Raw genomic sequence first — 27,506 nt, 5'->3', positions numbered from 1 at the left:
CAGGGAAGAGTACTGGAGTGGGGTGCCATTGCCTTCTCCGTGATTAGATGGTAGAATTATAAAAAAGAGAAAAGCAGTATAAAGGTGTGTGTGGCACATGTTTAACTCTTTTACTACATATTTACATATATCTATAGATAGATGTTTAAATATGGGCTTGGGTAAAGACTGGCTAGGTAACGATGGTGGATAATTGGTTCAAGGAAAAGGCAGAGATTTCTTGAGTGCTATACAGTTTGGTGAAAAGGGAAACAGGCAGAGAACTGAAATTCCACTGTACTAAAGAAAACTGTTCCCATAGTCATATAATCATTCCACAAATATTTACTGAATTCCTTAAATTTGCAAAATATTGTTCTAGTTACTGTTAATAATGAACAAATCAGATAAGAGCCCTGCGGTCAGAGAGCTTCCATTCTAATGTGAGGACAAACATTATATTAAGCAAAATACATAATTATTTCATGACAACTGTGATGAGTGCAACTGAAGTATATGTGCTACCGAAGTATTTGAAGAATGAGACTATAAAATTAGGAGATGAAAACGGAAAGATGTTTGAACAGATTTTTGAAGTAAAAGGATTTAATCGGTGATGATGGGGAATGGCAGGGGCATAATTCCAGGGCATTATATGAAATAATTCAGAAAAGGCTTGGTAGGAAAGAATATAGTATGTTCAAAAACGGAAAAGATCAGCAGGATTGGTGCACAGTGAGCAACAAAGACCATGGATTGGAGCAGGACTGCTGTCGCAAGCAGGGCCAAAAACCATGCAGGAACTTTGTTAATACTTTTATTCTCCACCTTAATAATTGCTGGACGTCATGAAAGGGTCTTAAGCACCCACCCCATGTAGGAAGGAGGTTGGTATTTCAGAAAGTTTCTGTCTGGTGATTGGACCTAGAGAAAAGATTATAAGGTCCTGAGGAAATTAACCTTGGATTGGCTTCCTTGTGCATAAATTGTGAATCTAGACTATATGATCACTTAGGTTTTCTTCAGCTCTAAAATTCAAGAATACCTCTGTATATTCACAACCAGAATGTCAATTACAGGTCCGCTGACTTCTTGGTGAACTCTTCCTATCTCTAAAACTGAACACCTTTTAGATCCAATGAAGAGTCATAAATTAATCTATGTTATGGTGATAGGGCTGAAGTTTGACTAACTCAAAGAAGGCTGAGAAGTTAGGAAGTTGGGAAGAAGGCAGTAGTGACCAGATGCAAAATAAGTGTAATCAATCTTATGAGTACCGAGAAAGCAGGCAGAAGAGAGCAGGATAGGAGAATTCAACTCACTGGAACGACTTAGTTTAAAGGCAGCTAGTCAAGAGGAAGTTTAGGAGGGGGGAAGGGATGTCTATCAGCAAAGCCCTATCTTCATCAGCATCTTGCATTCCCATTCCCCCACCATTTTGACGGTATAATTGATAATTCTTGCAGCTTATCATGCAATGATATGCTATGCAGAAAGTTTAAAGTACCTCATCTCTTGAGATTTACTCAAATTAAATGCTTCGTACTTAAAAACTCAGGAGCGGAGAGTGAAGGCTTCTCTATAATGTGAAGGAAAAGAAAGAGTGTGCGTGTGTGTTTCGGGGAACAGGAGGTAGAAGAAGCTATAATTCCACAGTGTTAATACTTAATGGGCTCTTGGAGATCACCGATTAACAAAAACCTTCGTGGTGAGGTGACTTTCCCAAGATAACATTAAGTAGAGGAGCCTAGCCACAGACTGGGGTTCTTGCAAGACCCTCGGGGGACTCTTTGAGTGGCCCTTTATCTGTGAAGCCGAAAGCCCTCTTCGTGGGCCAGAGGAGTGTACACGAGGCTGGCCCTGGGGTAGCCTGGGGCTGCCTGACTGCCTGGAGCTTTCCTCCCTTCCCAGGCCGCCCGCACAGTCTCCCTCTTCTTTCCCTGTAGGTTTCAGCAGGGAGGATACGGAGTGCAAGATGGACGCGGCGCCCGCCACGGGTCTCAGGCGCTCGGAGAAGGGCAGATTCTTCCGGATAACCGAAGAGACATCAAAACAGGCGGGAGCGAAGTGCTCGGAGCAGATGACGGAGCTGTCACTGCCCCGGTACCAGTTGGCCGGAGGCCCCGCACGAAGCGGTCCTACAGCAGTCGCACGGCCCGGTCCTTTGGGGAAGCGAAACAGCAACTTCCCGGACTTGGTGGTGTTGCCGCAGCGCATGGGCACGGCAGCGGCCTCGGGGCTGGGAGCTGGGGACCTGCATCCTTAGCACGGTCTCGCACTCCCAGAGCCCTCACCTGCCGACTCCGTGTCGGCTGCTGCTTCTTCGGGCGCGAGAAAGTGCCAAACTGCGGCCCCTACCTTGGAGAGTACCCGGCTTTTGGCGGTCCTTCTCCTTCCAGCAGTCTTCCCCTGAGAGCAGGCAAAGGGATACAAATTTCGCGCGGGCCCAGCTGAGGTGGGAGGTAAAGAGGGACGGACCGGAAGTGGTTGTTGTCATAGCTACCTAGATGTCCGGCCTCTTCCTCGTTTTATTCTCCTCTCCACCCTAATGCTCTGTTTTTCTGAAACTGGGAAACTAGAACGAGGAAATGCTGATATTTTGGGCCCCTCAAATATAACCAGAGGCTCTAACGAGTGCACTGATCGGTAGATTTGGGAGAGGACCAGACCGGAAATGGCAGTTTCCATGGTAACTCCTGAGCGGGTTGCCTAGGAGATGACCCCTTTCGGTCTCTGAATCTGTGCTGTAGCGTCATTTCTAAGGCAGATCTAACTGATCTTCTTGGACTGTCTCCTGCCATGATTCCCGGGAAATACCGCTCTGTTTCTGGCCGGGCTGCGAGCAACGTAGGTTGGGTTTCCTACTTTCTCTTTATTTCCATTCGTACCGTCCTTTCTGACTGGCGTCTTTGTCCTAGGTGATGAGCTGTATTGTTGAGACCAGGACCGCTCAGTCTACTCAAGCTATTGTCTGACCGAGGCTTAAGGTTCCTGGAATGGACCAAGGCACTTGGAGGGTATTTAACATTGTGTGATGGGTATTCAAAGTCTTGTCCAGGATCTCCGCTTCCCAGAAGGTGGAGCTGGTCTGCTGTGAAAGGCTAAGCTTCATTTAAATTCCTTTAACTGATCAATTCCTTTTTTTTTTTAATTAAGAAAATATTAATAGGCACCCCCACCTCCTTTACCTGTCTCACTGAGATATTTACTTAGACTTCAAACGGCAGGTGACGAAAGCCTGAGGTGCTAAGTAGAGGGTTAAATTGCAGACATTTTGGAAGATAAATCACAGTGAAACCTTTTAATTATTAGTTGTAATTTTATTGTTTTCAGCAAATATCCAGAACATGCTAATTTACCAGAAACAAACAAAAAGCGAGCATTCTGTTTCATTCTAATTTTTTTGTTATATCTTTATGTACTGTTTTGGGGAGGAGTGTGTGTGTGTGTATAAGTTAAGAGCATATTTTATGGTTTAATTTTTACATTGTAGGTGAACTGTGGGCTTCATCTGGTTATTCAAACATCATCGCTTCCTGAAAAAAACAAAGTAAGATTCAAGCAGATTTGTATTTAGATTGAATATAAATTGTTTTATATTCTGCACAAATAGCATGATTTAAAGAGCAGAGTCTAAACTGGAAAATTTAAGTATATTTACTTTGGTCTCTACTTTGAAGCTAATTTTTATTTTTTGCCTACACAAATCCAACTAGTTTACCAAAGAGAGGGAAGGGGGAGGGGCAAATTAGGGGTATACGATTAAGTGATAAAAAATATTGTGTATAAAATAGATAAGCAAGAAGGATATATTGTATATCTCAGAGAATTATAACCATTATTTTGTAATAACTTAATAGAGTGTAATCTATAAAAGTACTGAATCACAACATTGTGTATCTGAAACTAATACAGTATTATAAATCAACTGTACATCAATTAAGAAAAATCAAAGCAAAACCAAAAAAACCTCACCTCCTTTACAAACTGAATCTTATTTCATCAATTGCAAGAGGTAATATGAGTTTGTTTTTTTTCTTTTTTGACATTTTAAGCATTTCTTAAATCAGGATCCTTCTTGAAACTGATGGCAGATCATATTATTATTTTAATTGGGAAAGTTTTTCTTTCTTAGTAGTGGGTAAAATGATGGCATGTTTTACTACTCATAGAATCTTATATTAGATAAAATGTGATAATTTGGGGTCCCATATCTAACATTCCAGAAAAAATTGATTAGCAGTGGAAATTTTTTAGGCCTAATGAGATTTAGAAATTAAGATTTGAACATTCTTTTCCCCAAACAATTTGCCCATATTCTCCCTGGGATTTCCTTAATTTCTGGCTTTTGATTTGATTTTTGAGATACACACGTTTTCTTACCCTCATGTCACCTGAGCACTCAGATATACGTACCCATGTCCCACACAACTGTGTCTCAAGACACAACACAAATTGTTCTTCTTTGACCAAGTTGGGCACCTTCAACTGGCACAATTCAGGTTTTTCCTAAAAAGTTTTAAAATAGATGTTACTGGAGGAATTCTTAAATGAAGGACAAAGAAGCTGTGGTACATATATACAATGGAATATTACTCGGTTATAAAAAAGAATGAAATAATGGCATTTGCAGCAACATGGATGGACCCAGACATTGTCATACTGAGTGAAGGAATTCAGACAGAGACAAATGGCATATGATGTCACTTAAGTCTAGCATCCAAAAAGGTACAAATGAATTTATAAAACAGTCTCTGAATCTTGTGTCTTAACTAATGTTTTTTAGGTTGAATTCAAGCTAAATAGAGAAACGCCATCATTCCCTGGTCGACTCTTACAACATGACCTTGAAAGAAACTACTCAAGTAGACAAGGTATTGGCAGAGAATAGAGATCAGATATGATTTGTCATCTTTAAGTAATATTGTTTAATAATATTGAATTTCTGTATCCAAATAGACTTCAGTTAAAGATGACATTATTCATTGGTTACCAAATTCATTGGGCATTTGTTTAAATCAGAATTGATTTTATGTACACAACATAGGTTATTTCTAATATAGGAAAAATTGTCATATTTTAGTATGGAGTGGGCTATACACAAGAGAATTAGAAAGAATCTACCAAATAATGTCTTAGAACTAAGAAAAATAGCTAATTAGTGAGGGTAAGACTATGGGAACACATATTTAGTAAGTAAGGACACTGGAAAGAATGGAAAGTCGGGAGTAGAAAAGAAGCTATCTCTTTCCCTTACTAACACATATAATTATAGAATTATATCAAAATTATATCAAATTATATAATTTGATATATATATGTTATATATATACTATATGTATATATATACATATAATTATAGAATTATATCAAAATTATATCAAAGAATTATATCAAATTATATCAAATTTGTGTGCATCATGCAAGATCTTATTAGGAATACAGATTCTTAGTGCTTCCCTCATCCCCTTCCCCATTCTGACTTTGTAGGTCTTGGGTGGGATTTGGAAAAGTGTGTTTTAATAACTTCTCAAAAGACTCTGATGGATGTGGTTTGTGGACCACCCTTTGAAAAATAGCCTCATATGATCTGGTTATATTTCTGAAATGTATTGTTCAATTAAAGGAGAAATCTTCTTTAGAACTTTTGAGTTGTTACTTCAGTTCAGTTCAGTCGCCCAGTCGTGTCTGACTCTTTCCGACCCCATGAAATGCAGCACGCCAGGCCTCCCTGTCCATCACCAACTCCTGGAGTTCACTCAAACTCATGTCCATCAAGTTGGTGATGCCATCCAGCCATCTCATCCTCTGTCGTCCCCTTCTGCTCCTGCCCCCAAGCCCTCCCAGCATTAGAATCTTTTCCAATGAGTCACCTCTTCGCATCAGATGGCCAAAGTATTGGAGTTTCAGCTTTAGCATCAGTCATTCCAAAGAACACCCAGGACTGATCTCCTTTAGAATGTACTGGTTGGATCTCCTTGCAGTCCAAGGGACTCTCAGGAGTCTTCTCCAACACCACAGTTCAAAAGCATCAATTCTTTGGCGCTCAGCTTTTTTCACAGTCCAACTCCCACATCCATACATGACCACTGGAAAAACCATAGCCTTGACTAGATGGACCTTTGTTGGCAAAGTAATGTCTCTGCTTTTGAATATGCTCTCAAGGTTGGTCATAACTTTCCTTCCAAGGAGTAAGCGTCTTTTAATTTCATGGCTGCAGTCACCATCTACAGTGATTTTGGAGCCCAAAAAAATAAAGTCTGACACTATTTCCACTCTTTCCCCATCTGTTTGCCATGAAGTGATGGGACTGGATGCCATGATCTTCATTTTCTGAATGTTGAGCTTTAAGCCACCTTTTCCCTCTCCACTTTCACTTTCATCAAGAGGCTTTTGAGTTCCTCTTCACTTTCTGCCATAAGGGTGGTGTCATCTGTATATCTGAGGTTATTGATATTTCTCCCGGCAATTTTGATTTCAGCTTGTGCTTCTTCCAGCCCAGTGTTTCTCATGATGTACTCTGCATAGAAGTTAAATAAACAGGGTGGCAATATACAGCCTTGACATACTCCTTTTCCTATTTGGAACCAGTCTGTTGTTCCATGTCCAGTCCTAACTGTTGCTTCCTGACCTGCATATAGGTTTCTCAAGAGGCAGATCAGGTGGTTTGGTATTCCCATCTTAGTTGTCAACAATTGTTAGCTCTCTGTAATGTACTAGAGTTAAGCACTGCAAAATACTTACATACAGTACTGTCCTCATCTAGGAGTTATTATATGAGAAGGATAATTGGTATAGGCCTCTCTAGATTGTTCATCTTGCACGAACACGTGGCAATTTTGAATATTAGCTTTCTTTTTTTGTTTTGTAATTTCTGGACTTTCCTCTTGGGCCCAGCTAATCTGACATCACTTTTCTGTTTCCTGTATCTTGAATTCTTCTCCTGGTCAGTTGCTAGACATGACATCAACCTAACCACTGTTCCGCAGTGCAGAGAGCATCTGTCTTCCCTTCTTTGGTTCAGTTCGGTACATATCTGTTGAGTGTATTCTGTGTGCCAGACACTGTACTAGGCTCAGAGCTATAGATGTGAACCTGAAAATTTTCAAGTAGAATTTTCTTGTGTTTACATTGTGAACTTCCTTTACATTTTTGATAATAACTCTTAAATTTGTTTTCTGACTCATGAGCCAAACTTAAATACTTTTCCCAAGGTATTCTTGAGTTAGAGGATGATGTTGGTAGACAGATTTGTGTATGTCTGGCTGAATAAATTTATTTAAGTGTTTAAGTATTTCTAGGTATTTGCTAATGAGGAAATAGTATAGAGGCACTGAATTTTGAAAACCTGAAAGATGAATAAGGTCCTGTACATAAATAATGTATATTTAATGTAAAATACAAATTAATTCCTTAGGGAAAAATAAACCTATTTTTTTCATTAAAAGATTTTATTCAAAATCATTCTCTCTAAAATGTGTACCGATTGTTTCCAAATGTGCCTCCTTCCTAGTTCCAGGCAGTTTTATGCAAAGAAGACCTCACCGTGTATAGCTGTATTCTTGACGTCTGTACTCACTGTTCTTCCTCCAAAGGCAAAAAACTCTGGAAAAATTTTAAGTAGCAATTTTTCAGGAAAAATGAGGGAATCTCTATCTAATAAACTGCATTCTGATACTGAATTATTATAATTAATTTTATTTCATTTCATATTTTTTATGTTTTTCAAAATTAATTGAACATATACCATAAATTAACCAGTGGTACTCTCAACCCAAAGTAAAGATACTCTTTGTTGGAGTTAGGCTACTTGGTCTTAAACTTGGTGTATGATTTCTTTTAGGCTTTTTATATTAATATTAAGAGTTAAGCCCTGTATCCTTGAAATTTTGTGAGAGTCAGGGACTGCTATACAGTAAAATCTCAGTTCCAGACCTTAATTGATTAAATCCCTTGGATAAGAATGCCAAAATATGTATATAGAGAGGAAGAGGTAGTGCTTGACTCTTAAGATCATGATGAATCATGAAAAATACAAAATCAGGATTTTGATTACCAACACAGTCTTAAAGATAAGGCTAAGTGGACAAGCATATGAACATGTACTGTATTATCCATCTATCCAGCCAACCATCTGTCCATCCCCCTGCCCATCTCTCTGTCCGTCTTTCCCTCTATCCATCCACTCACCTATCCATCTCATCTATCCCTCCATCCATCATATATCTAGGGTGTGGTGTAGTAAAGACTCATACCAAATATATACCATTATGCCTTTAAACACTTTGGGATTCTAAGTATGAAAGAATTCATTCAGAATTTTTATACTAAAATGCAAATATTTCTGATGTTCTTTTTTAACAGAAATAACATTCACAAAACCGATTTTTGATTAACTCTCAATAAATTGGAAAATCAGTTAATTTAATGATTGCCTACTGAATTTAGATTCTGCAAAGAATATAAAGAATATAAAATGAGCTCCATTTCTCCAGGAGCTTATAAATTTAATTCGGAAGACAAAAGCTACTATTTGGTACATTAAATAGTGATATATGAAATTACCAGTAAGAGGAAATGTTTCAATTAAAATTTTGCTTTAAAGCAGGATCAAACAGTCCACATATATATATATGTTTGGGTGTTTGATACGTACATCTACTGTATGTATATATGTGTGTGGGTATTTATTGTGGATGTTTCGATTGCAGATCATTCTGGTCCCCAGTTGTTTAGAGGGTCATTTGTGTATTTTAAGGCCTTTCTATCTCATCATTCTCGTATTCTGCTATTTATTGTAAGATGTATGTCATACTGATCATGATAGTAAGCTCATCATGCAGATTGTGATTTTGACTTCTGTGTATAATAAGAGGTGGAAAGAGTGAGGATGAAATTCCTTTATTCACTGACTGTAAGTGAAATTTACTCCTTGATTATTGCCTCTACATCCCAAGTCTTATTAAATTTAAATTTGCTTTCTAAATTGAGCACGGGTTGAAGCCTTAACAAAGTAATTTTAAAAACCTAACTCTGACACTAACAAGGGAAATCAAGGCTGTTTATTGTTTGGAGTTTTTCCTTTATTATTTTTAGCTGACCAGTTAATCCTTAACCAGTTAATCCTTACTCTAGTTTTTGTTTTTTTAACTATTCAGTTTTTGATTTCCAAATCAGTTTACTGACTTATGGTTGCTTGGGTATTTTGCTAGCAACTGGTCATGTCATAAGACCAGTTCATTTATGAACATGACCTTTGTTCTGAATGCTTGTACTCTAGAACATCATTGTTAATTATCTTGATATTTCATGATACTCAAAAAAGTGGGATGTGAACACTAATATTTTGTTCAATAAGCCAGGTATGTGCCCTTTGGTATATATCTTGCACACCTGGAGAAGTTAGCAAATACCATTGCTTTATAGCTCTTTAATATGATATGTATGGAACTTGATTTTAAGATGGCCTCCCAAAGAATGATAGCTTCCTATATTTAGCTTCATCTTTTTGTCTTATCAGTCAGTTTAAGCAGTAGAATTCTGTGGCACTTTAGGTTCTATTTTATTGCTTTTTGCTTCCATCAACATCGGTTGCTGCTTTCAGGAAATTTTCTCTTGGTAGAAGAAAATAGTTTTTTCTGGTGTTCAAATTGGTACCTTTGACCCATTTCTCAAGTCTTACTTCATTTCTGGAGCTTCTCAGCATCTTATTAACTATTCTACATTTTTCTAGGTCTTTAGAATATATCTTAATATCCACCTCCACTGAAACCCATCTGTGATCTTCTTTAAGTGAAAACTACCCAGACACATTAATGTGTGAATATGTAAATAGGTATTGTTTTTCCTTCTGCATTCTGTGCACCTTGTTCTGTACAGTTTATTACTTTCCTATGCCCACTAGATTGAAAGCTACCTAACAGCAGGGACAACGTCAGACCAACAGCTTATAAGTCTCATAGGGTGTCAAATACCTGTTAGATCCTAACTAAAAACCTAACTGCAAATGTACAAGATTTATTGACTCCACTTAGGTCTCTGCAATATTCTCTACCAATAGTAGCCGAACACACAAAGAAAAAAGGATGATTCGAGGTTTACATTTGCTATCCAAAACTACTTGCTCTATATTTCTCTAAAGTCATGTGCTGTGTAGCTTTGTGATAAATTTTTTGATATTTTGAAGGAGATGGAAGAGTAATAAGTCCTTCGCCTCATAATAAATCATCCTGCATCTCATCCACAACAAATGTGACAGAACTATGTGGGCTGGAAATGAAAGCTGCCACGAGCTCCTTATCAGCATTTGGAGATTCTTCCATTCAGACACCTTCAAAGTCCAGAATCCGGCAGGGCTGTCATAGTGCTGGCCCCAATGTATCTGGTAATGAGGGAACTATCATCTCAGTTACAAGAGAGTTAAGATACAGTATTAGGAGTCAGGATTATAAGGGACAAATGTAGCACTAGAGTAGTCCTGTACTTTCAACCAATATACGAGGCAAGAGAAAAATTATTTGATATGTACAGAACACATAATTTAGACCTGAGGAGGAAAACAAGCTGAACTTTAGTTTCAGATACAGAGAGCTATAGAAGCTGTGTTTTCTAGAAAGGATATTGGTAGGTGCCAAAGTTCTCCAAATATAAGGTGATTTTAGTTTCAAAATCTGAAAGATTTTTCTTATTCAAGTAATTTGTATATTATTTTTAATAGGTGACCATATTAATTTGGTGAGCTCATCAATGCCTTCATTTCCCATTCTCCAACGTTCTTCTGAAGAGAAGATTCTTTACTCAGACAGGTTGACCCTAGAAAGGTGAGGACAACTTATTTAATTTTTTTGACTACAGGATTTGAAAGGTACAAAAGTCTCTCTCCCTCCCCCTTGTTTTTCAACCTTTTAGTTCTCCTACCTAGGTATAATCACTGTTGCCAATTTAAAATTTATCCTTCCAGGAGTATGCAGAGAAATTTTATATCTATGTAATGTAAAGGAGCTTGACTATACTCCAAAAGAGTACTATAGAGGTTCTAAAATATGACATTGATAAAAATGGGTTTTAGGATAGGGAAAAAAACTTCAAAATACACTCCTCCAATGGGCTTCTCAACACTATTAAGTTGAGTTCCCCTTTACCTTATTGACCTCACCTGCTCCTGGTCTGGCCCTCACTCACCCTGCTACTGCATACCTGCTCCTTGAATACACCAAGAGCGCTTAAACCTCAGGAGTTTTGCGTTTGCTGTTCCCTCTGCCTGGAATGCTACTTCACCATGTGTCAGTAGGCTCACTTTCTTACCTCCATCAGACCTTTCCTCCAGGGTCACCATATAGGGACAGCCTTCCCTGCCTGGACTCTCCAAAGCAGCAACGACTTCAACCCTGACAGTTCCAACACCTTTCTCTGCTTTTCTTCTCAGCACTTATCTCCCTCTCACACATTAAATATTTAACTTAGCATATTTATTGTCTTTCATTGTTTGTCTCCTCCGAGTAGAATGTAAACTCCACAGACATGGGGAGTTTTGTTCAATTCTGTATCCTCAGCACCTAAAACAAAGCCCCGGACAAAATAAACCCTTAACAAATCTTGAATGAATAAGTGTGTTTAGGACTTAATCCCCATCTTTAAATCTAGCAAAGTATCTTCAGTAGAATGGTGGATGAAGGATTTCAACCTTACCTTAGCGTTATAACCAGCAGAGAAACCTTCTCTGCTGTGCATACCTGTAGCTCAGCAGTACATATGTAACAGCAGGGCGTTAAGCAAACTTTCTAGCTTAGCAATGCCTGAGCAGTGTTTATATCAGTGGGTTAATGGCAAGCGCATTTCTCTGGTTATGTGACATGGTTCCTTGAATCATCTCAACCTTTCCCACAGAAGGCAATTACACTGAGTGTTTTCTGATGGTTAACTTTATATGAAATAATTAATACTGGAGTTTTTTTTAATTATGAGAGCTAGACTTAATTTTAATAACTACCCTTGCCAAAGTATATCAGTTTTTATATGAGTGATTTACAATTAGATCTAGAATGCTTGGTTCATGAAGACAAGAAGTGGTTCTGTTTTTCTTCTTCTCATGGCATGGGCACATAAAGATACTACTATTAATATTCTTGAGAAGAGGCAGACTGCTGAATCATAACCTTACTAACTTTAAACATGTTTTCTAGGCAGAAGCTGACCGTGTGTCCTATTATTGACGGGGAAGAGCACCTTCGTCTCCTGAACTTTCAGCACAATTCTATAACTCAGATCCAGAATATCTCCAATCTTCAGAGGCTAATATTCTTGGATCTATATGATAATCAAATTGAAGAAATTAGTGGACTTTCTACTCTGAGATCCCTCCGTGTCCTTCTGTTGGGGAAAAACAGGTAATTGTTATAGATCAGTCACTGTTTGTTATACTTAGGACTAACGTTGAGTCCTCTTGTGGTCTCTAGATAGCAACTCAACATTGAATAAAACTTAAGAACCTAACAGACTAATGTTTTTGAAAGACTGTTTGGATTAAGATTCATTTATAATTTGTTTTATGAGTTTCATATTGACAGTTATTCAAACCAAATAACATTTATTGAAAGTGAAAGTCACTCAGCCATGTCTGACTCTTTGCCACCCCATGAACTATACCGTCCATGGAATTCTCCAGGCCAGAATACTGAAGTGGGTAGCCTTTCCCTTCTCCAGGGCATCTTCTCAACCCAGGGATCGAACCCAGGTCTCCTGCTTTGCAGGTGGACTCTTTACCATCTGAGCCACCAGGGAAGCCGAAGTTGTGTCCAACTCTTTGTGACCCCATGGACTGTAGCCCACCAGGCTTCTCTGTCCAAGGGATTCTCCAGGAAAGTATACTGGAGTGGGTTGCCATGCCCTCCTCCAGGGGATCTTCCCAACCTAGGGATCATGCCCAATTCTCTTATGTCTCCTGCATTGGCAGGTGGCTTCTTTACCACTAGCGCCACCTGGGAAGTCCATAGCATTTATTAAGTGCATATTATTTCCATTGCTTTCCAGAACCATATCATATGTGGGAGTAAATAACAGACTTTGGCCTTAATGTTCTATTAATGGCACCCCACTCCAGTACTCTTGCCTGGAAAATCCCATGGATGGAGGAGCCTGGTAGGCTGCAGTCCATGGGGTCGCTAAGAATCAGACACGACTGAGCGACTTCAGTTTCACGCATTGGAGAAAGAAATGGCAACCCACTCCAGTGTTCTTGCCTGGAGAATCCCAGGGACAGGGGAGCCTGGTGGGCTGCCGTCTCTGGGGTCCCACAGAGTCGGACACGACCGAAGCGACGTAGCAGCAGTAGCAGCAGCAGGCTATATTTTAAATATGTGTATTCACATTAAGCTTATGTGTTTCACTTGTAATTCTTCTCAGTGCTTAACTAAGGGTGGGCATTTGATACTTTGTGACTGTCAAATTATAGTTGGCTATCTGTATCCAGTTTTTCATCCACAGATTCAACTGAGGATCGAAAAACACTTGAAAAAAATATCCCAGAAAGTTCCAAAAAAGTAAATCTTGAATTTACTGTCTTCCTGGAGACTATTTATGTATCATTTACATTGTGGTACATATTATGAGTAGTCTAGAGGTGATTTAAAGTCTACATATGCTCTGCCATTTCACATAAGGGATTTGAACACTTGCAGACTTTGATACTGATCCTGTCAAAAAAAGATACCCCATGACCAAGGGCAAAGGAGAAGCCCCAGCAAGACAGTTCAGTTCAGTCCCTCAGTTGGTCCGACTCTTTGTGACCCCACGGACTGCAGCATGCCAGGCATCCCCATTACCAACTCCCGGAGTTTACTCAAACTCATGTCCATTGAGTCAGTGATGGCATCCAACCATCTCATCCTCTGTCATCCCCTTCTTCTCCTGCCTTCAATCTTTCCCAGCATCAGGATCTTTTCATATGAATCAGTTCTTTGCATCAGGTGGCCAAAGTACTAGAATTTCAGTTTCATCATCAGTCCTTCCAATGAAAATATAGGACTAATTTCCTATAGGATGGACTGGTTGGATCTCCTTGCAGTCCAAGGGACTCTCAAGAGTCTTTTCCAGCACCACAGTTCAAAAGCATCAAATCTTCAGTGCTCAGCTTTCTTTATAGTCCAACTCTCACATCCATACATGACTACTGGAAAAACCATAGCTTTGACTAGATGGACCTTTGTTGGCAAAGTAGTGTCTCTGCTTTTTAATATGCTGTCTAGGTTGGTCATAATTTTTCTTCCGAGGAGCAAGTGTCTTTTAATTTCATGGGTTCAGTCACCATCTGCAGTGATTTTGAAGCCCAAGAAAATAAAGTCTGCCACTGTTTCCCCATCTGTTTGCCATGAAGTGGTGGGACCAGATATCTTAGTTTTCTGAATGTGACTTTTAAGCCAACTTTTTCACTCTCCTCTTTCACTTTCATCAAGAGGCTCTTTAGTTCTTCTTTGCTTTCTGCTATAAGGGTGGTGTCTGCCATAAGCAAGATGGTAGGAGGGGTGAAATTGCATTTAGAATCAAACCCCTTACCCTCCAGAGATTCTCAGAGGGCTCAAACAAACCTTGTGTGTACCGGGACCTAGAGACCCTACAGAGACTGAGCCAGAACTGTGTTTGAGTGTCTCCTGCGAAGATATAGATAGCAGTGGCCTGACACAGGGGCAGGGCCTCTGGGTGCAGCAGACCTGGGTATGGCATAAGCCCTCTTGGAGGAGGTTGCCTTTAACCCCACTGTAGAGCCACCAGAACTTACACAGGACTGGGGAAACAGACTCTTGGAGGGCACAAACAGAACCTTGTATGCACCAGGACCGAGGAGAAAGGAGCAGTGACTCCACAAGAAACTGACCCAGACTTGCCTGTCAGTGTCCAGCAGTCTCCGACAGAGGCATGGGTTGGCAGTGGTCTGCTGCAGGGTTGGGGAAGTAGGAAGTAGGAAATCAAGAAACACCTGGCTGCTGCTGCTGCTAAGTTGCTTCAGTCATGTCCAACTCTGTGCGACCCCATGGACTGCAGCCCACCAGACTTCTCCGTCCATGGGATTCTCCAGGCAAGAACACAGGAGTGGGTTGCCATTTCCTTCTCCAAGAAACACCTGGAGTAACAGGCAAATTTGGCCTTGGAATACAGAATGAAGCAGGGCAAAGGCTAGTAGAATTTTGCCAAGAGAATGCACTGGTCATAGCAAACACCCTCTTCCAACAACGTAAGAGAAGACTCTACACATGGACATCACCAGATGGTAAACACAAAAATCAGACTGATTATATTCTTTGCAGCCAAAGGTGGAGAAGCTCTATACAGTCAGCAAAAACAAGACTGGAAGCTGACTGTGGCTCAGATCATGAGCTCCTTATTGCCAAATTCAGACTTAAATTGAAGAAAGTAGGGAAAACCACTAGGCCATTCAGGTATGACCTAAATCAAATCCCTTATGATTATACAGTGGAACTGAGAAATAGATTTAAGGGCCTAGATCTGATAGAGTGCCTGATGAACTATGGTCTGAAGTTCGTGACATTGTACAGGAGACAGAGATGAAGATCATCCCCATGGAAAAGAAATGCAAAAAAGCAAAATGGCTGTCTGAGGAGGCCTTACAAACAGCTGTGAAAAGAAGAGAAGTGAAAAGCAAAGGAGAAAAGGAAAGATATAAGCATCTGAATGCAGAGTTCCAAAGAATAGCAAGGAGAGATAAAAAGCCTTCCTCAGCAATCAGTGCAAAGAAACAGAGGAAAGCACCAGAATGGGAAAGACTAGAGATCTCTTCAAGAAAATTAGAGATACCAAGGGAACATTTCATGCAAAGATGGGCTCGATAAAGGACGGAAATGGTATGGATCTAACAGAAGCAGAAGATATTAAGAAGAGGTGGCAAGAATACACAGAAGAACTGCACAAAAAGGAGCTTCACAACCCAGATAATCACGATGGTGTGATCACTGACCTAGAGCCAGACATTCTGGAATGTGAAGTCAAGTGGGCCTTAGAAAGCATCACTATGAACAAAGCTAGTGGAAGTGATGGAATTCCAGTTGAGCTATTTCAAATCTTGAAAGATGATGCTGTGCAAGTGCTGCACTCAATATGCCAGGAAATTTGGAAAACTCAGCAGTGGCCACAGGACTGGAAAAGGTCAGTTTTCATTCCAATCTCAAAGAAAGGCAATGCCAAAGAATGCTCAAACTACCACACAATTGCACTCATCTCACACGCTAGTAAAGTAATGCTCAGAATTCTCCAAGCCAGGCTTCAGCAATATGTGAACCGTGAACTTCCTGATATTCAAGCTGGTTTTAGAAAAGGCAGAGGAACCAGAGACCAAATTGCCAGCATCTGCTGGATCATGAAAAAAGCAAGAAAGTTCCAGGAAAACATCTATTTCTGCTTTATTGACTATGCCAAAGCCTTTGACTGTGTGGATCACAATAAACTGTGGAAAATTCTGAAAGAGATGGGAATACCAGACCACCTGACCTACCTCTTGAGAAATTTGTATGCAGGTCAGGAAGCAACAGTTAGAACTGGACATGGAACAACAGACTGGTTCCAAATAGGAAAAGGTCAAGCCTGTATATTGTCACCCTGTTTATTTAACTTCTATGCAGAGTACATCATGAAAAATGCTGGACTGGAAGAAGCACAAGCTGGAATCAAGATTGCCAGGAGAAATATCAATAACCTCAGATATGCAAATGACACCACCCTTATGTCAGAAAATGAAGAAGAACTAAAAAGCCTCTTGATGAAAGTGAAAGAGGAGAGTGAAAAAGTTGGCTTGAAGTTCAACATTCAGAAAAGTAAGATCATGGCATCTGGTCCCGTCACTTCATGGCAGATAGATGGGAAAACAGTAGAAACAGTGGCTGACTTTATTTTTGGGGGGGCTCCAAAATCACTGCAGATGGTGACTGCAGCCATGAAATTAAAAGACGCTTACTCCTTGGAAGGAAAGTTATGACCAACCTAGACAGCATATTAAAAAGCAGAGACATTACTTTGTCAACAAAGGTCCATCTAGTCAAGGCTATGGTTTTTCCAGTAGTCATGTATGGATATGAGAGTTGGACTCTAAAGAAAGCTGCTCGCCGAAGGATTGATGCGTTTGAACTATGGCGTTGGAGAAGACTCTTGGGAGTCCCTTGGACTGCAAGGAGATCCAACCAGTCCATCCTAAAGGAGATCGGTCCTGGTTGTTCATTGGAAGGACTGATGTTGAAGGTGAAACTCCAATACTTGGGCCACCTCATTCAAAGAGCTGACTCATTGGAAGAGACCCTGATGCTGGGAAAGATTGAGGGCAGGAGGAGAAGGGGACGACAGAAGATGAGATTGGATGGCATTACCGCCTCAATGGACATGGGTTTGGGTGAACTCCGGGAGTTGGTGATGGACACGGAGGCCTGGTGTGCTGCGGTTTATGGGGTTGCAGAGTCGGACATGACTGAGCGACTGAACTGAACTGATTGTACATTATATCCCTAGTATACTTATTTATCTCATAACTGAAAATTTGTGTCTTTTGACTGCCTTCATCCAGTTCCCCCTCCTCTCACCTATTCCCTGCCTCAGTTCAGTTCAGTCGCTCAGTCGTGTCTGACTCTTTGTGACCCCATGAATTGCAGCACGCCAGGCCTCCCTGTCCATCACCAACTCCCAGAGTTCACTTGGACTCAGGTCCATCGAGTCGGTGATGCCATCCAGCCATCTCATCCTCTGTCATCCCCTTCTCCTCCCGCCCCCAATCCCTCCCAGCATCAGAGTCTTTTCCAATGAGTCAACTCTTCGCATGAGGTGGCCAAAGTACTGGAGTTTCAGCTTTAGCATCATTCCTTCTAAAGAAATCCCAGGGCTGATCTCCTTCAGAATGGACTGGTTGGATCTCCTTGCAGTCCAAGGGACTGTCAAGAGTCTTCTCCAACACCACAGTTCAAAAGCATCAATTCTTTGGTGCTCAGCCTTTTTCACAGTCCAACTCTCACATCCATACATGACCACTGGAAAAACCATAGCCTTGACTAGACGGACCTTTGTTGGCAAAGTAATGTCTCTGCTTTTCAGTATGCTGTCTAGGTTGGTCATAACTTTCCTTGCCCCTGGTAACCACGAATCTGCTTTCTTTCCCTGATTTTGTTTGTTTATGAATATAATCAGCCTCCAAATCTCTGTTAGTTCCTGTTACACAACGTAGTGACTTGATATTTGTTTACATTTCAAAGTGATCACCACAGTAAGTCTAGTTACCATCTCTCACCAAAGATATTACATAATTATTGACTATATTCGTCACACAATACATTTCATACCCATGACTCATTTATTTTGCAAATGGTAATTTGTGTCTCTTAATCTCCCTCACCTATTTCTTTCTCAGTACACGCTCTGGCAACCACCTGTTTGTTCTCTACAACCATTTCTGTTTTCTTGTGTTTTTTGGTTTCTACATATTAGTGAAATCATATGGTATTTTGCCTTTCTCTGTCTGATGTATTTCAGTTAGCATTATACCTTCCAGGTCTATCCGTGTTGTTTCACAAGGCAGGGTTTCCATTTTTTTATGGCTGAGTAATATTCCATGTGTGTATACACTACATCTTTATTGATCCACCTACCGATGGGCACTTGGGTTGCTTCCATATTGTGGCTATTGTACATAACGCTACCATGAACATAGGGGTGCACGTATCTTTTAAGTGGTGCTTTTCTCTTCAGATATATACCCAGAAATGGACTTTTTGGATCATATAGTAGTTCCATGTTAAATTTTTTTAGAATTCTTTCTTTCTCTGTGGCTGGGCTGTGTCTTCATTACTGTGCACAGACTTTCTCTGGTTGCCGTGAGTGGGGGCTACTGTTTGTTGTGGTTCAAGCGCTTCTCACGGTGGTGGCTTCTCTGGGTGTGGAGCCAGCCTCTTGGCATGTGGGCTTGAGTGGTTGCAGCACATGGGCTTTACAGCGTGGGGCCAGTGGTTGTGGCACTCAGGCTTGGTTGTCCCGTGGTGTGTGGTGTCTTCCTGCACTAGGGTCAAACTGTGTCCCCTGCACTGGCAGGCAGATTCTTAACCACTGAACCAAGGGGAAGTCCCCCATTTCAAATTTTTGGAGGAATTTCCATAACATTTTCTTAGTGGCTGCGCCAATTTATATTCCCATCAGCAGTGCATGAAGGTTTTCTTTTCTCCACATTCCTGTCTCTTTTTTTCAGTTTATCTGGCTTCTTGGAAATATGTATATATATTTTTAATATTTTGTTCTTTGAAGATACAAGTCTGTCTTTCTCTTTCTATTCCTCCATCTGTTTTTAGTTTACTTTTGCTCACACTTTATTTTTCACATAAAGAAAATAGCTATTAAATAGTTCTAAAACTTTTAGTGTTCTGGAGTAAAAAAAAAAATGTGTCAGAAGACTACTTTCCACATTCTCCCAAATTGCATATTTTTGAAGAATCAGTACAAGCAATTCTGACCTATTCCTTCTGTTCTCCAGTCAGCTGACTTAGTCACAGCTGTCTTAGTCACAGCAAGGAGCCTGTGAGCCTAGAAGATGCAGATCTATACTGAGCCAGTACTTTAGTGGATATTAGGCCAACCCGGCTGAGGATTGCTAAAGAAGAGACACACATCCACCGCCCTGTCTCCTTGTGTTCGTTCTTGGTGACTAGTTGCCCCCTGCTGGTTAAATCAATGACATTTACTCCCTCGCACATCTCAAAGCACTGCAGTCTTTGAGTCCAAGGCAATGGAACCACATATGACAATCCAGTGCAACCATATGCCTTTAAATTCAAGCAGATCCAAAAAAGATTTCTGCTCCAAAGATAAAAAGATCCTGCTCAGCTTCCATGTGTGAAGTTTACATTGCTACCAAAGAACTCCCAACCCCTCTATGCCACTTTGCTGTTGAAGTCCTTCCCGTCTAACTCTTCTACTCTCTATATCCTCTGTTTACCTTTCGGAGATCTTCTGGTACCCTGATGTTCACAGGCTCATGACCAGAACTTTGCTGGGTTTTCTCGTGATCTCCCAGTTCTACAGATAACAGAATTTTCTACTAGACCCTGGAATTCTATATTCCTTTCCTTTTGATTTCTTGAAGTATCTCACTTAAGGATTTGTCTTTGACACCTGAGAAGCCAGGTATAGAAGCCTCATATAGATCCTGTAGTGGGGTCCTTATTCTAACATCAGCACATAATGTGGCCTGCAGAGACAAGCTGTGGTATGTCCCTAGAGGTCTGTAGTTGCTGAGTGATGAGTGGGCCTTGTCTTTTTCTAGTTCACTTCCATTTGATGGGAGAATTTATTTTTAAGTAAAAGCTTTCAGGTTACATTGGTATCTTACTAGTTTTTTACAACTTAGTATATAACTTACAGAGTTTGGGCTCTGCTGCTGCTGCTGCTAAGTCACTTCAGTCGTGTCCGACTCTGTCTGACTCTGTGCGACCCCATAGACAGCAGCCCACCAGGCTCCCCCGTCCCTGGGATTCTCCAGGCAAGAACACTGGAGTGGGTTGCCATTGCCGTCTCCAATGCATGAAAGTGAAAAGTGAAAGTGAAGGCGCTCAGTCAGGTCCGACTCTTAGCGATCCCTTGGACTGCAGTCTACCAGGCTCCTCCGTCCATGGGATTTTCCAGGCAAGAGTACTGGAGTGGGGTGCCATTGCCTTCTCCGGTTTGGGCGCTAGTCAGTTGTAAATAGATGATCCTTAGGTAGGTCTGTTGACAGTGCTCTGATACAACACCGAAAGGACAGTCATTCACCCCTTTGCCTTGTTTCCAAGCATTGGTTATCAATACTGAATACACCATTCTATACTCGCATGTAAGTTTTAAAAATTTGTTTTTATGTGATCTGTTTTTTACTTAAATATATTTTATTATTTTGGCTTCCCTGGTGGCTCAGACAGTAAATAATCCGTGTCAGCGAGGAGAGGGGTGTGAGAGAGGAGACTGAGAGGGGGCTTTGGTCCTAGTGGAGTAGTGTGGGCAGGGGGTGGTGTGGGGAGATAAGGGTGAGAGGAAGAAGAGTCACACTGCAACAGAACATAATAGGTGTATGATAAGTATTTTTATAACTTAAACTGGGTTGGATTGCTTTTGGTAATGCAATTCTGGATTTGGCTATGATGTGAATGGTGGAAAGGAAGAAAGAGCTCTTTTCGATAGGGTCATCTGGAAAGGCTGCTCTGAGAAGATGTTTGAGCCAAGACTTGAATAATGGGAAGGAGTGAACCATGTGAAGTTCTGGTGGAAGAACATTAAGGAAGAAGGAACAGCAAGGGTAAACACCCCAAGGCAGAAATGAGTTTGTCAAGTTAGAGATAGCAAGAAAGCCCCTGTGGCTGGAGCAGAGTGAGTGGGTAAGCCTGAGAAGGAGATAAGCCGTGGAAGGAGATAAGCTAAAGGAAGAGTCAGCCAGGCAGTTTAGGGCCTTGAGGACTGAGGTGAGGGCTTTAAGTTGTATTCTAAGGTGAAGGAAATTGCCTTGAATAAGTGCCTTGTGCTAAAGTTCGTAGAAGTAGAATTGTTCTTTCCTAAAGATAGCACTTTTAAGCTGTCTTTGGAACATTTCCCCCAGTGGGACTGCATCTTTAACATTACAATTAAATCAATGGAGATATGTTTTTTAATATATGTGATTATATACAATCTCTCTCTCTATGTATATATGTATTTCTGTGTCTATATATCTATCTGGAGAAATAGAATACATTAAAATAAGTTATGCCTTAGACTGTTTTGATTTGCAATAGATGTGATACATCTGTATTTCCATTCTAATTTTCAGAATTAAGAAAATTTCAAATCTGGAGAATCTAAAGAGCTTAGATGTCTTGGACCTTCATGGAAATCAGGTATTATTAAAGCCCTTTTGTAACTTACTTTTTTGAAAAAGCTCTAGGAAATTTGGCATAGGACTTTTAATAATTATACTTGTGTTGAATTTTTCCAGAGTTACTTTACTGATTCACTGAAATTAGCTGTGGTATTAAGGTATTAAGTTTATTTACATAGATTTCTCAACAGCAAATGACAGATAAGACATGAAACATTTAGAATTCTTGTAGTTATGCCTATTTTGTTTCTTATTTAGTCTTTTATTAAGTTAATAGCCAACCCCAAATCAAGAACTAGAATATTACTATTGATTTTCTTCTACTTAAGTGTTCCTTCTTTATTCCAAGTTACCACTATTGTGGATTTCACATTTATCCTCCCTTTGTGGGTGTTTTTAGTTGGTTTCATCACATATACATGTGTCTAAATAATATATTGTTAAGCAGTATTGTTTTTTAACTTTAAAAAGGTGTCACACTGTATATTGTCATCTAATGTTTGCTTTTTTGATACAGTATTATGTTACTGAGATTTATCTATTTTGATTATGTAGTTGTAGTTTATGTTTGTTGTTATATGTTCCATGGTTTGATTATACAAAAACATTTTTCTCCATTTTATTATCGATAGACACTTGGGTTGATTCCTTTTTGTTTGCTTGTCTTTTTGTTTTGTTTCCTACTCGGATAACATGTCTAAGAACATTCTTATATATGTTTCTCCCATACATTATATTACTCTAGGGTATATTCCTAGGAGTGGAACTGATGGGTCATAGGTTATTTAAAAGTCTAACTTTAAAAGATAATGCCAAATTGTTCTCCAAAGTGATTGTACCAGTTTATACTCTCACCAGTAACACATAATAGATCCTGTTGCTTCATATCTTTTTCAACATTTGGAATTGTCATACTTCTTAATTTTTGCCAATTGAATTGGTGTAAAGGGGTGGCCCCTCACGGTCTGGGTTTATATTTCCCTGATTACTGTATAACCTGGGATCATTATCATGTTTGATCAATTTATCTACCCACATATTTGTCTGTCTTAATTTGTGTCTGGTTTGTTATGTTCCCCTCCTTATCTTCTCTCTCAGAGCATCTTGGCTGTTTTTTTAACCCCTTGCTCTTACATTTAAATTTTAGTCTTTTCAATAAGAATATTTATTTCTAAATAACTACATGAGCTACATGTGCATGCAGAAGGTAAAGCCTTTCCTGAGGTGGCAGATGTACATTGTGGGATGATGTGGGAGTCCTTGCCTGTTGAGACCACTTGCAGTCAGTCAGACATAAACCTCAGTGTAATCTCTCTGGGGGCTCTAATGGCTGTTAGTCCCAAGCGTTTTGTTGAAAACCGAATTTTATTAATAAAACCATGATAGATCTGGATAGGCCGCATCAGCTAGCAGCTGGGGTCAGCTAGCGGCTGGGATCCCAGCTCCATCTGTATGTCTGCCTATATGTGCACACAGAGGGAGGGTTTTTGATGGCCTAGGAACTGTCCAGCCCTGCAGGCTGGTTAGTGTCTTTCTAGTAGAGAGAAAGTTAGCCTGTTATTAATAGATGTTGGTAGAAGGGGAAGAAGAATTAAAGTGTTCGTCAGTAAGAGAATATCACATACAAAAGCACTGAGGCTAAAAATAACATGGTAAGTATTTTTTTACTGCTAGAGAATTCAGCACATGTTGGGGGATGGTGAGAGATGAGGCAAGAGGGGTAGATATAAGGCCAGATTGTGGAGGGCTTTATATGCAGTACTAAGAAATTGCTATTTTGTCTTTATTTATCCCCCTATTTTAAATATTGTTCATAAGTATAAGTGAAACATTTTATGGTAGCAATATTTTTCCTAAGTTTATTTTAAAATGTATAAGCATTTATTTATGTGTTCTTCATATTATAATATACTTTTAAGAATTCATGGGCATTACCCAAGATCTATAAGAGCAACTGGCAAATGAATAACATATCACTTGATCTATATATCTTGTATAGGGATTACTTACCAACGTTATGTTGATTAAAAATGCTCTATTCCTTGTTAAATGACCTATATTATGTGTTCTATAATTCCAGCATATGTTTGTGATAGTCTGTGTATTAAGATTAAATATTTATACCACACAAATTATTTCTCAAGATTCTGTGAATACAAGAAAGAAATTTTAAGTGAAAATCTTAGTCTTGTTTCAAATATTTAAATCCAATAAGCAAAAATTTGGAGTATTTCAAAGCAAAGATAGTCTTGGTGACTAAAAAGTCAGGGGATGTTTTAACTCAAGTTGAACAATGTGCAACTCTAAAAAAATAGCATCAGATAGTTTAAAAACTAAAAGACTATTAAGTGAATATTTATTATAGTTTGAATTTACTTCCATTGGGAATAATAATGATACATGGTGTACATTGTAAAATGAAATGTAATTGGTTTTTTGGTGTGCAAACATTGGGAGGAATAGTGATAGTGCTCAAGAGACAGAGTGGGGAATGGAAAGAGAGGGGACGTGAGACCGGAGCAAGAGACAGATGGGGAATGGAAAGAGAGGGGACGTGAGACGGGAGCAAGAGACAGACTGGGGAATGGAAAGAGAGGGGAGGTGAGACGGGAGGTAGAGAACAGTTGGGAGACTAATTCAATAATCCTTGTGAGAAGTGATGACAACTTACAGCAATAACAATAGGGGTGTAACAAAGGGGCAGATTGAATAAATATTTAAGTAAAAACATTAAGATTTAGCAATTGATTGTATGTGAGTAGTAGAGAATACAGAGGAATATGGGAGACTGATTGTTAATTTATAACCTAGATTTCTTTTTTTGTCTACCAGAAAATGTTCTCCTGTTGAATGGTTGCTTTAACGTGGACACAAACATGCTTCAAGAAGAATCTGTTCTTTCAGTGACATCTTTTCCTTCAGGGAGAGCTTGCCCTTTCTGTGATTGCTCCCCTGAAAGCAGACATCTTTCTTTTCAGTGTTGTTTAATAGGAAGGTCATCTTTATCCACATAGAGCAATCTGGGTCACTCATACACATACAAAAGCTGCAGGATCCAGCTTTCCTTGATGTATTGAGAAGCTTTCCTATCTACCTTAAGACCCCCTCTGATCAGTGTGACCTAAGTTTAGGCTTTTGAACATTCCTATCATCTCTTCTTCTGGCTGTGAAATTTATTAACTGATTAAGAACTCTGCTCTCACTATACACCACCTTTTGCTTGAAGATTCTGTCATTTGCTCTATTTCTGTGACTTTGTCCATGGCTGCAACAGAGTAACAAATTTTATTCTATCGGAGATGTTCCACCCAATTCTGCCATGTCGGTTCGCAAACCAAGAAATTGAACAATATCCCCAGTGATTTTTTTTTTTTTTTAATTACTGATTTATACCTATAATGGCACCCCACTCCAGTACTCTTGCCTGGAAAATCCCATGGACGGAGGAGCCTGGTAGGCTGCAGTCCATGCTAAGGGTCGGACACAGCTGAGCGACTTCACTTTCCCTTTTCACTTTCATGCATTGGAGAAGGAAATGGCAACCCACTCCAGTGTTCTTGCCTGGAGAATCCCAGGGACGGGGGAGCCTGGTGGGCTGCCGTCTATGGGGTTGCACAGAGTCGGACACGACTGAAGTGACTTAGCAGCTTAGCAGCATGAATTAACAACATTTCTTTTCAGAGTTACCAAACTAAAAAGGGACTTTAAAATGTAGGCATCCTAATTGTATGTCCCACCAGGAGCAAATGAAATTGGAGAAAGGTAGTTTTCTAAAAGAAGTGCTCCAGGATTATTAGCAGAAGGGGGAAGACATGATACACAGGTCATGTGCCCCTTCATTCTGTGTATTTATCTTTCTTGAGTTCAGAGAAGGTTTATATATATAAAATATATACACGTATACATATACATATTGCTTTTTCATATACCTATCTCTATTTTTTTTTTTAGTATTTTAGTAGAATTTCTCAAGCTTTTGTTGATATTACTGATTTCCTATAGTGTCCATTTTACTTTTTGCTGATTCTATACATTTTAAATTCTATCATCTATTTAGTTTTGAAATGTCATTTTCTGTGTCTTTACAGTTCTGTCATCTGCAAATACTCATAACCTTGTTTTTTTCTTTTACAGATTTTAATTGTTTTCATTTTATTATTAGTTAAACCAAAAATCTCAGTGCAAATTTTAAAGCATGGTCATAGTTTATCTTTTATATTATTAAATTTGCGATAAATATACTTAGATTTCTCCTCTTGAATCTAGATGAAATCTAGATGGTATTTCTTGAATGTAAGAGAAGGGCTAAATAATATCATAGAAAGTGTATTTTAAGTCTTTAAAAAGGCTATTTTAGCCAATATCTGCTTTGAAATGTTAAATCGAAATTTTCAAATAATATTGTGATGGAAATACAGATGAGAAAATTAATCTCCAGTGACTGTGAAATTTATATATTTTAATGTCCAGAAAAAAAATGTTATGAATAACTCGATATTACTTAAGTCTGTTAGATTAAAAGGTTGATGAAGCCCTCCCAAGAAGCCCTACTTCCGGGTCATTTAGAAACTCACCCTGTTTTGTGCTGTTCTTGCAGTATTACAATAGTGGGGCTTAAAGTCATGCTGCACGCTCGTCACTTCACGGGCCATACCCTGTAACTCACCCTTGCTTGTGCACCTCAGAGTCCTCTGCTTATGTTCATGTGTGTAGTCTGTAATTCAAGTCCTCTTGTTCTAAACAGCCAGTGTCCACCATATTGTACCCTGACTCAACATTATCTGTCTCCTCTCTTAAGCAGTTTCAGTAATAAAGAATATCTATCCTCACCCTCTCCTGGGGTTCCTAGTTCCTTTTCCATTCAGACTCTTGACTGCTTTCAGGATCCTACAGTATAAGTGGAGTATGAACAGGGAGAATTGGTATCATTTCTTTTCTCTGTCTTTTCTCTCAGAGGGTAGTCTTGTTTGGTCAAAACATTGTGAGCTCATGCCTTAGGCTTACAGTTTCTATTTTGCAGCTAGTACGTATATTTCTCTTCACCTTCCTGGGAACCTGGCTCAGTGTTGGGCAGTTCAGTTCAGTTCAGTTCAGTCGCTCAGTTGTGTCCGACTCTTTGTCACCCCATGAACTGCAGCACTCCAGGCCTCCCTGTCCATCACCAACTCCTGGAGTTTATTCAGACTCATGTCCTTTGAGTCGGTGATGCCATCCAACCATCTCATCCTCTGTTGTCCCCTTCTCCTCCTGCCTTCAGTCCTTCCCAGCATCAGGGTCTTTTCCAGTGAGTCGGTTCTTTGCATCACATGGCCAAAGTATTGGAGTTTCAGCTTCAACATCAGTCCTTTCAATGAACACTCAGGCTAATTTCCTTTAGGATGGACTGGTTGGATCTCCGTGCAGTCCAAGGGACTCTTAAGAGTCTTCTCCAACACCACAGTTCAAAAGCATCAGTAGTCGGTGCTCAGCTTTCTTTATAGTCCAACTCTCACATCCATACATCACTACTGGAAAAACCATAGCTTTGACTAGACAGACCTTTGTTGGCAAAGTAATGTCTCTATGCTGTCTAGGTTGGTCATAACTTTTCGTTCAAGGAGTAAGCATCTGTTAATTTCATGGCTGCAGTCACCATCTGCAGTGATTTTGGAGCCCCCCAAAATAAAGTCTG

At 39.7% G+C, this 27,506-nt stretch overlaps 2 protein-coding genes across 5 annotated transcripts in view; one reads left to right on the top strand and one right to left on the bottom strand.

Annotated features, from left to right (window-relative positions):
- Nucleotides 1–783: 783 nt before the first annotated feature.
- On the bottom strand, nt 784–2,384 carry THAP10 (THAP domain containing 10). The gene has a single exon (XM_010834480.1). It carries the CDS (start codon nt 2,194–2,196, stop codon nt 1,663–1,665), a length of 534 nt encoding a protein of 177 aa, XP_010832782.1. The 5' UTR covers nt 2,197–2,384; the 3' UTR covers nt 784–1,662.
- A 127-nt stretch (nt 2,385–2,511) lies between these two features.
- LRRC49 (leucine rich repeat containing 49) overlaps nt 2,512–27,506 on the top strand; it is a 153,401-nt gene continuing 128,406 nt past the window's right edge. Inside the window, exons 1-8 of one of the 4 annotated variants that reach the window (XM_010834477.1) lie at nt 2,512–2,826; nt 2,898–2,996; nt 3,473–3,529; nt 4,766–4,853; nt 10,166–10,363; nt 10,697–10,799; nt 12,162–12,365; nt 21,788–21,854. In XM_010834477.1, the coding sequence (XP_010832779.1) occupies nt 2,976–2,996; nt 3,473–3,529; nt 4,766–4,853; nt 10,166–10,363; nt 10,697–10,799; nt 12,162–12,365; nt 21,788–21,854 (738 nt within the window). In that variant the 5' untranslated portion in view covers nt 2,512–2,826; nt 2,898–2,975. Of the gene's footprint in view, nt 2,831–2,897; nt 2,997–3,472; nt 3,530–4,765; nt 4,854–10,165; nt 10,364–10,696; nt 10,800–12,161; nt 12,366–21,787; nt 21,855–27,506 lie in introns of all 4 variants that reach the window. The other 3 variants (XM_010834476.1, XM_010834479.1, XM_010834478.1) reach the window with 3 other exon arrangements.

Source organism: Bison bison, unplaced genomic scaffold, assembly GCF_000754665.1.
Source record: "Bison bison bison isolate TAMUID 2011002044 unplaced genomic scaffold, Bison_UMD1.0 scf7180017864034, whole genome shotgun sequence".
In the NCBI taxonomy this organism is placed as follows: Eukaryota; Metazoa; Chordata; class Mammalia; order Artiodactyla; family Bovidae; genus Bison; species Bison bison.
Note: the sequence above shows the minus strand (reverse complement) of the source record. Positions and strands in the feature narration are given on the sequence as shown.

Excerpts from the sequence above, each read along its gene's own strand:
- THAP10 (XM_010834480.1), bottom strand. The coding sequence starts at position 2,196 with ATGCGCTGCGGCAACACCACCAAGTCCGGGAAGTTGCTGTTTCGCTTC.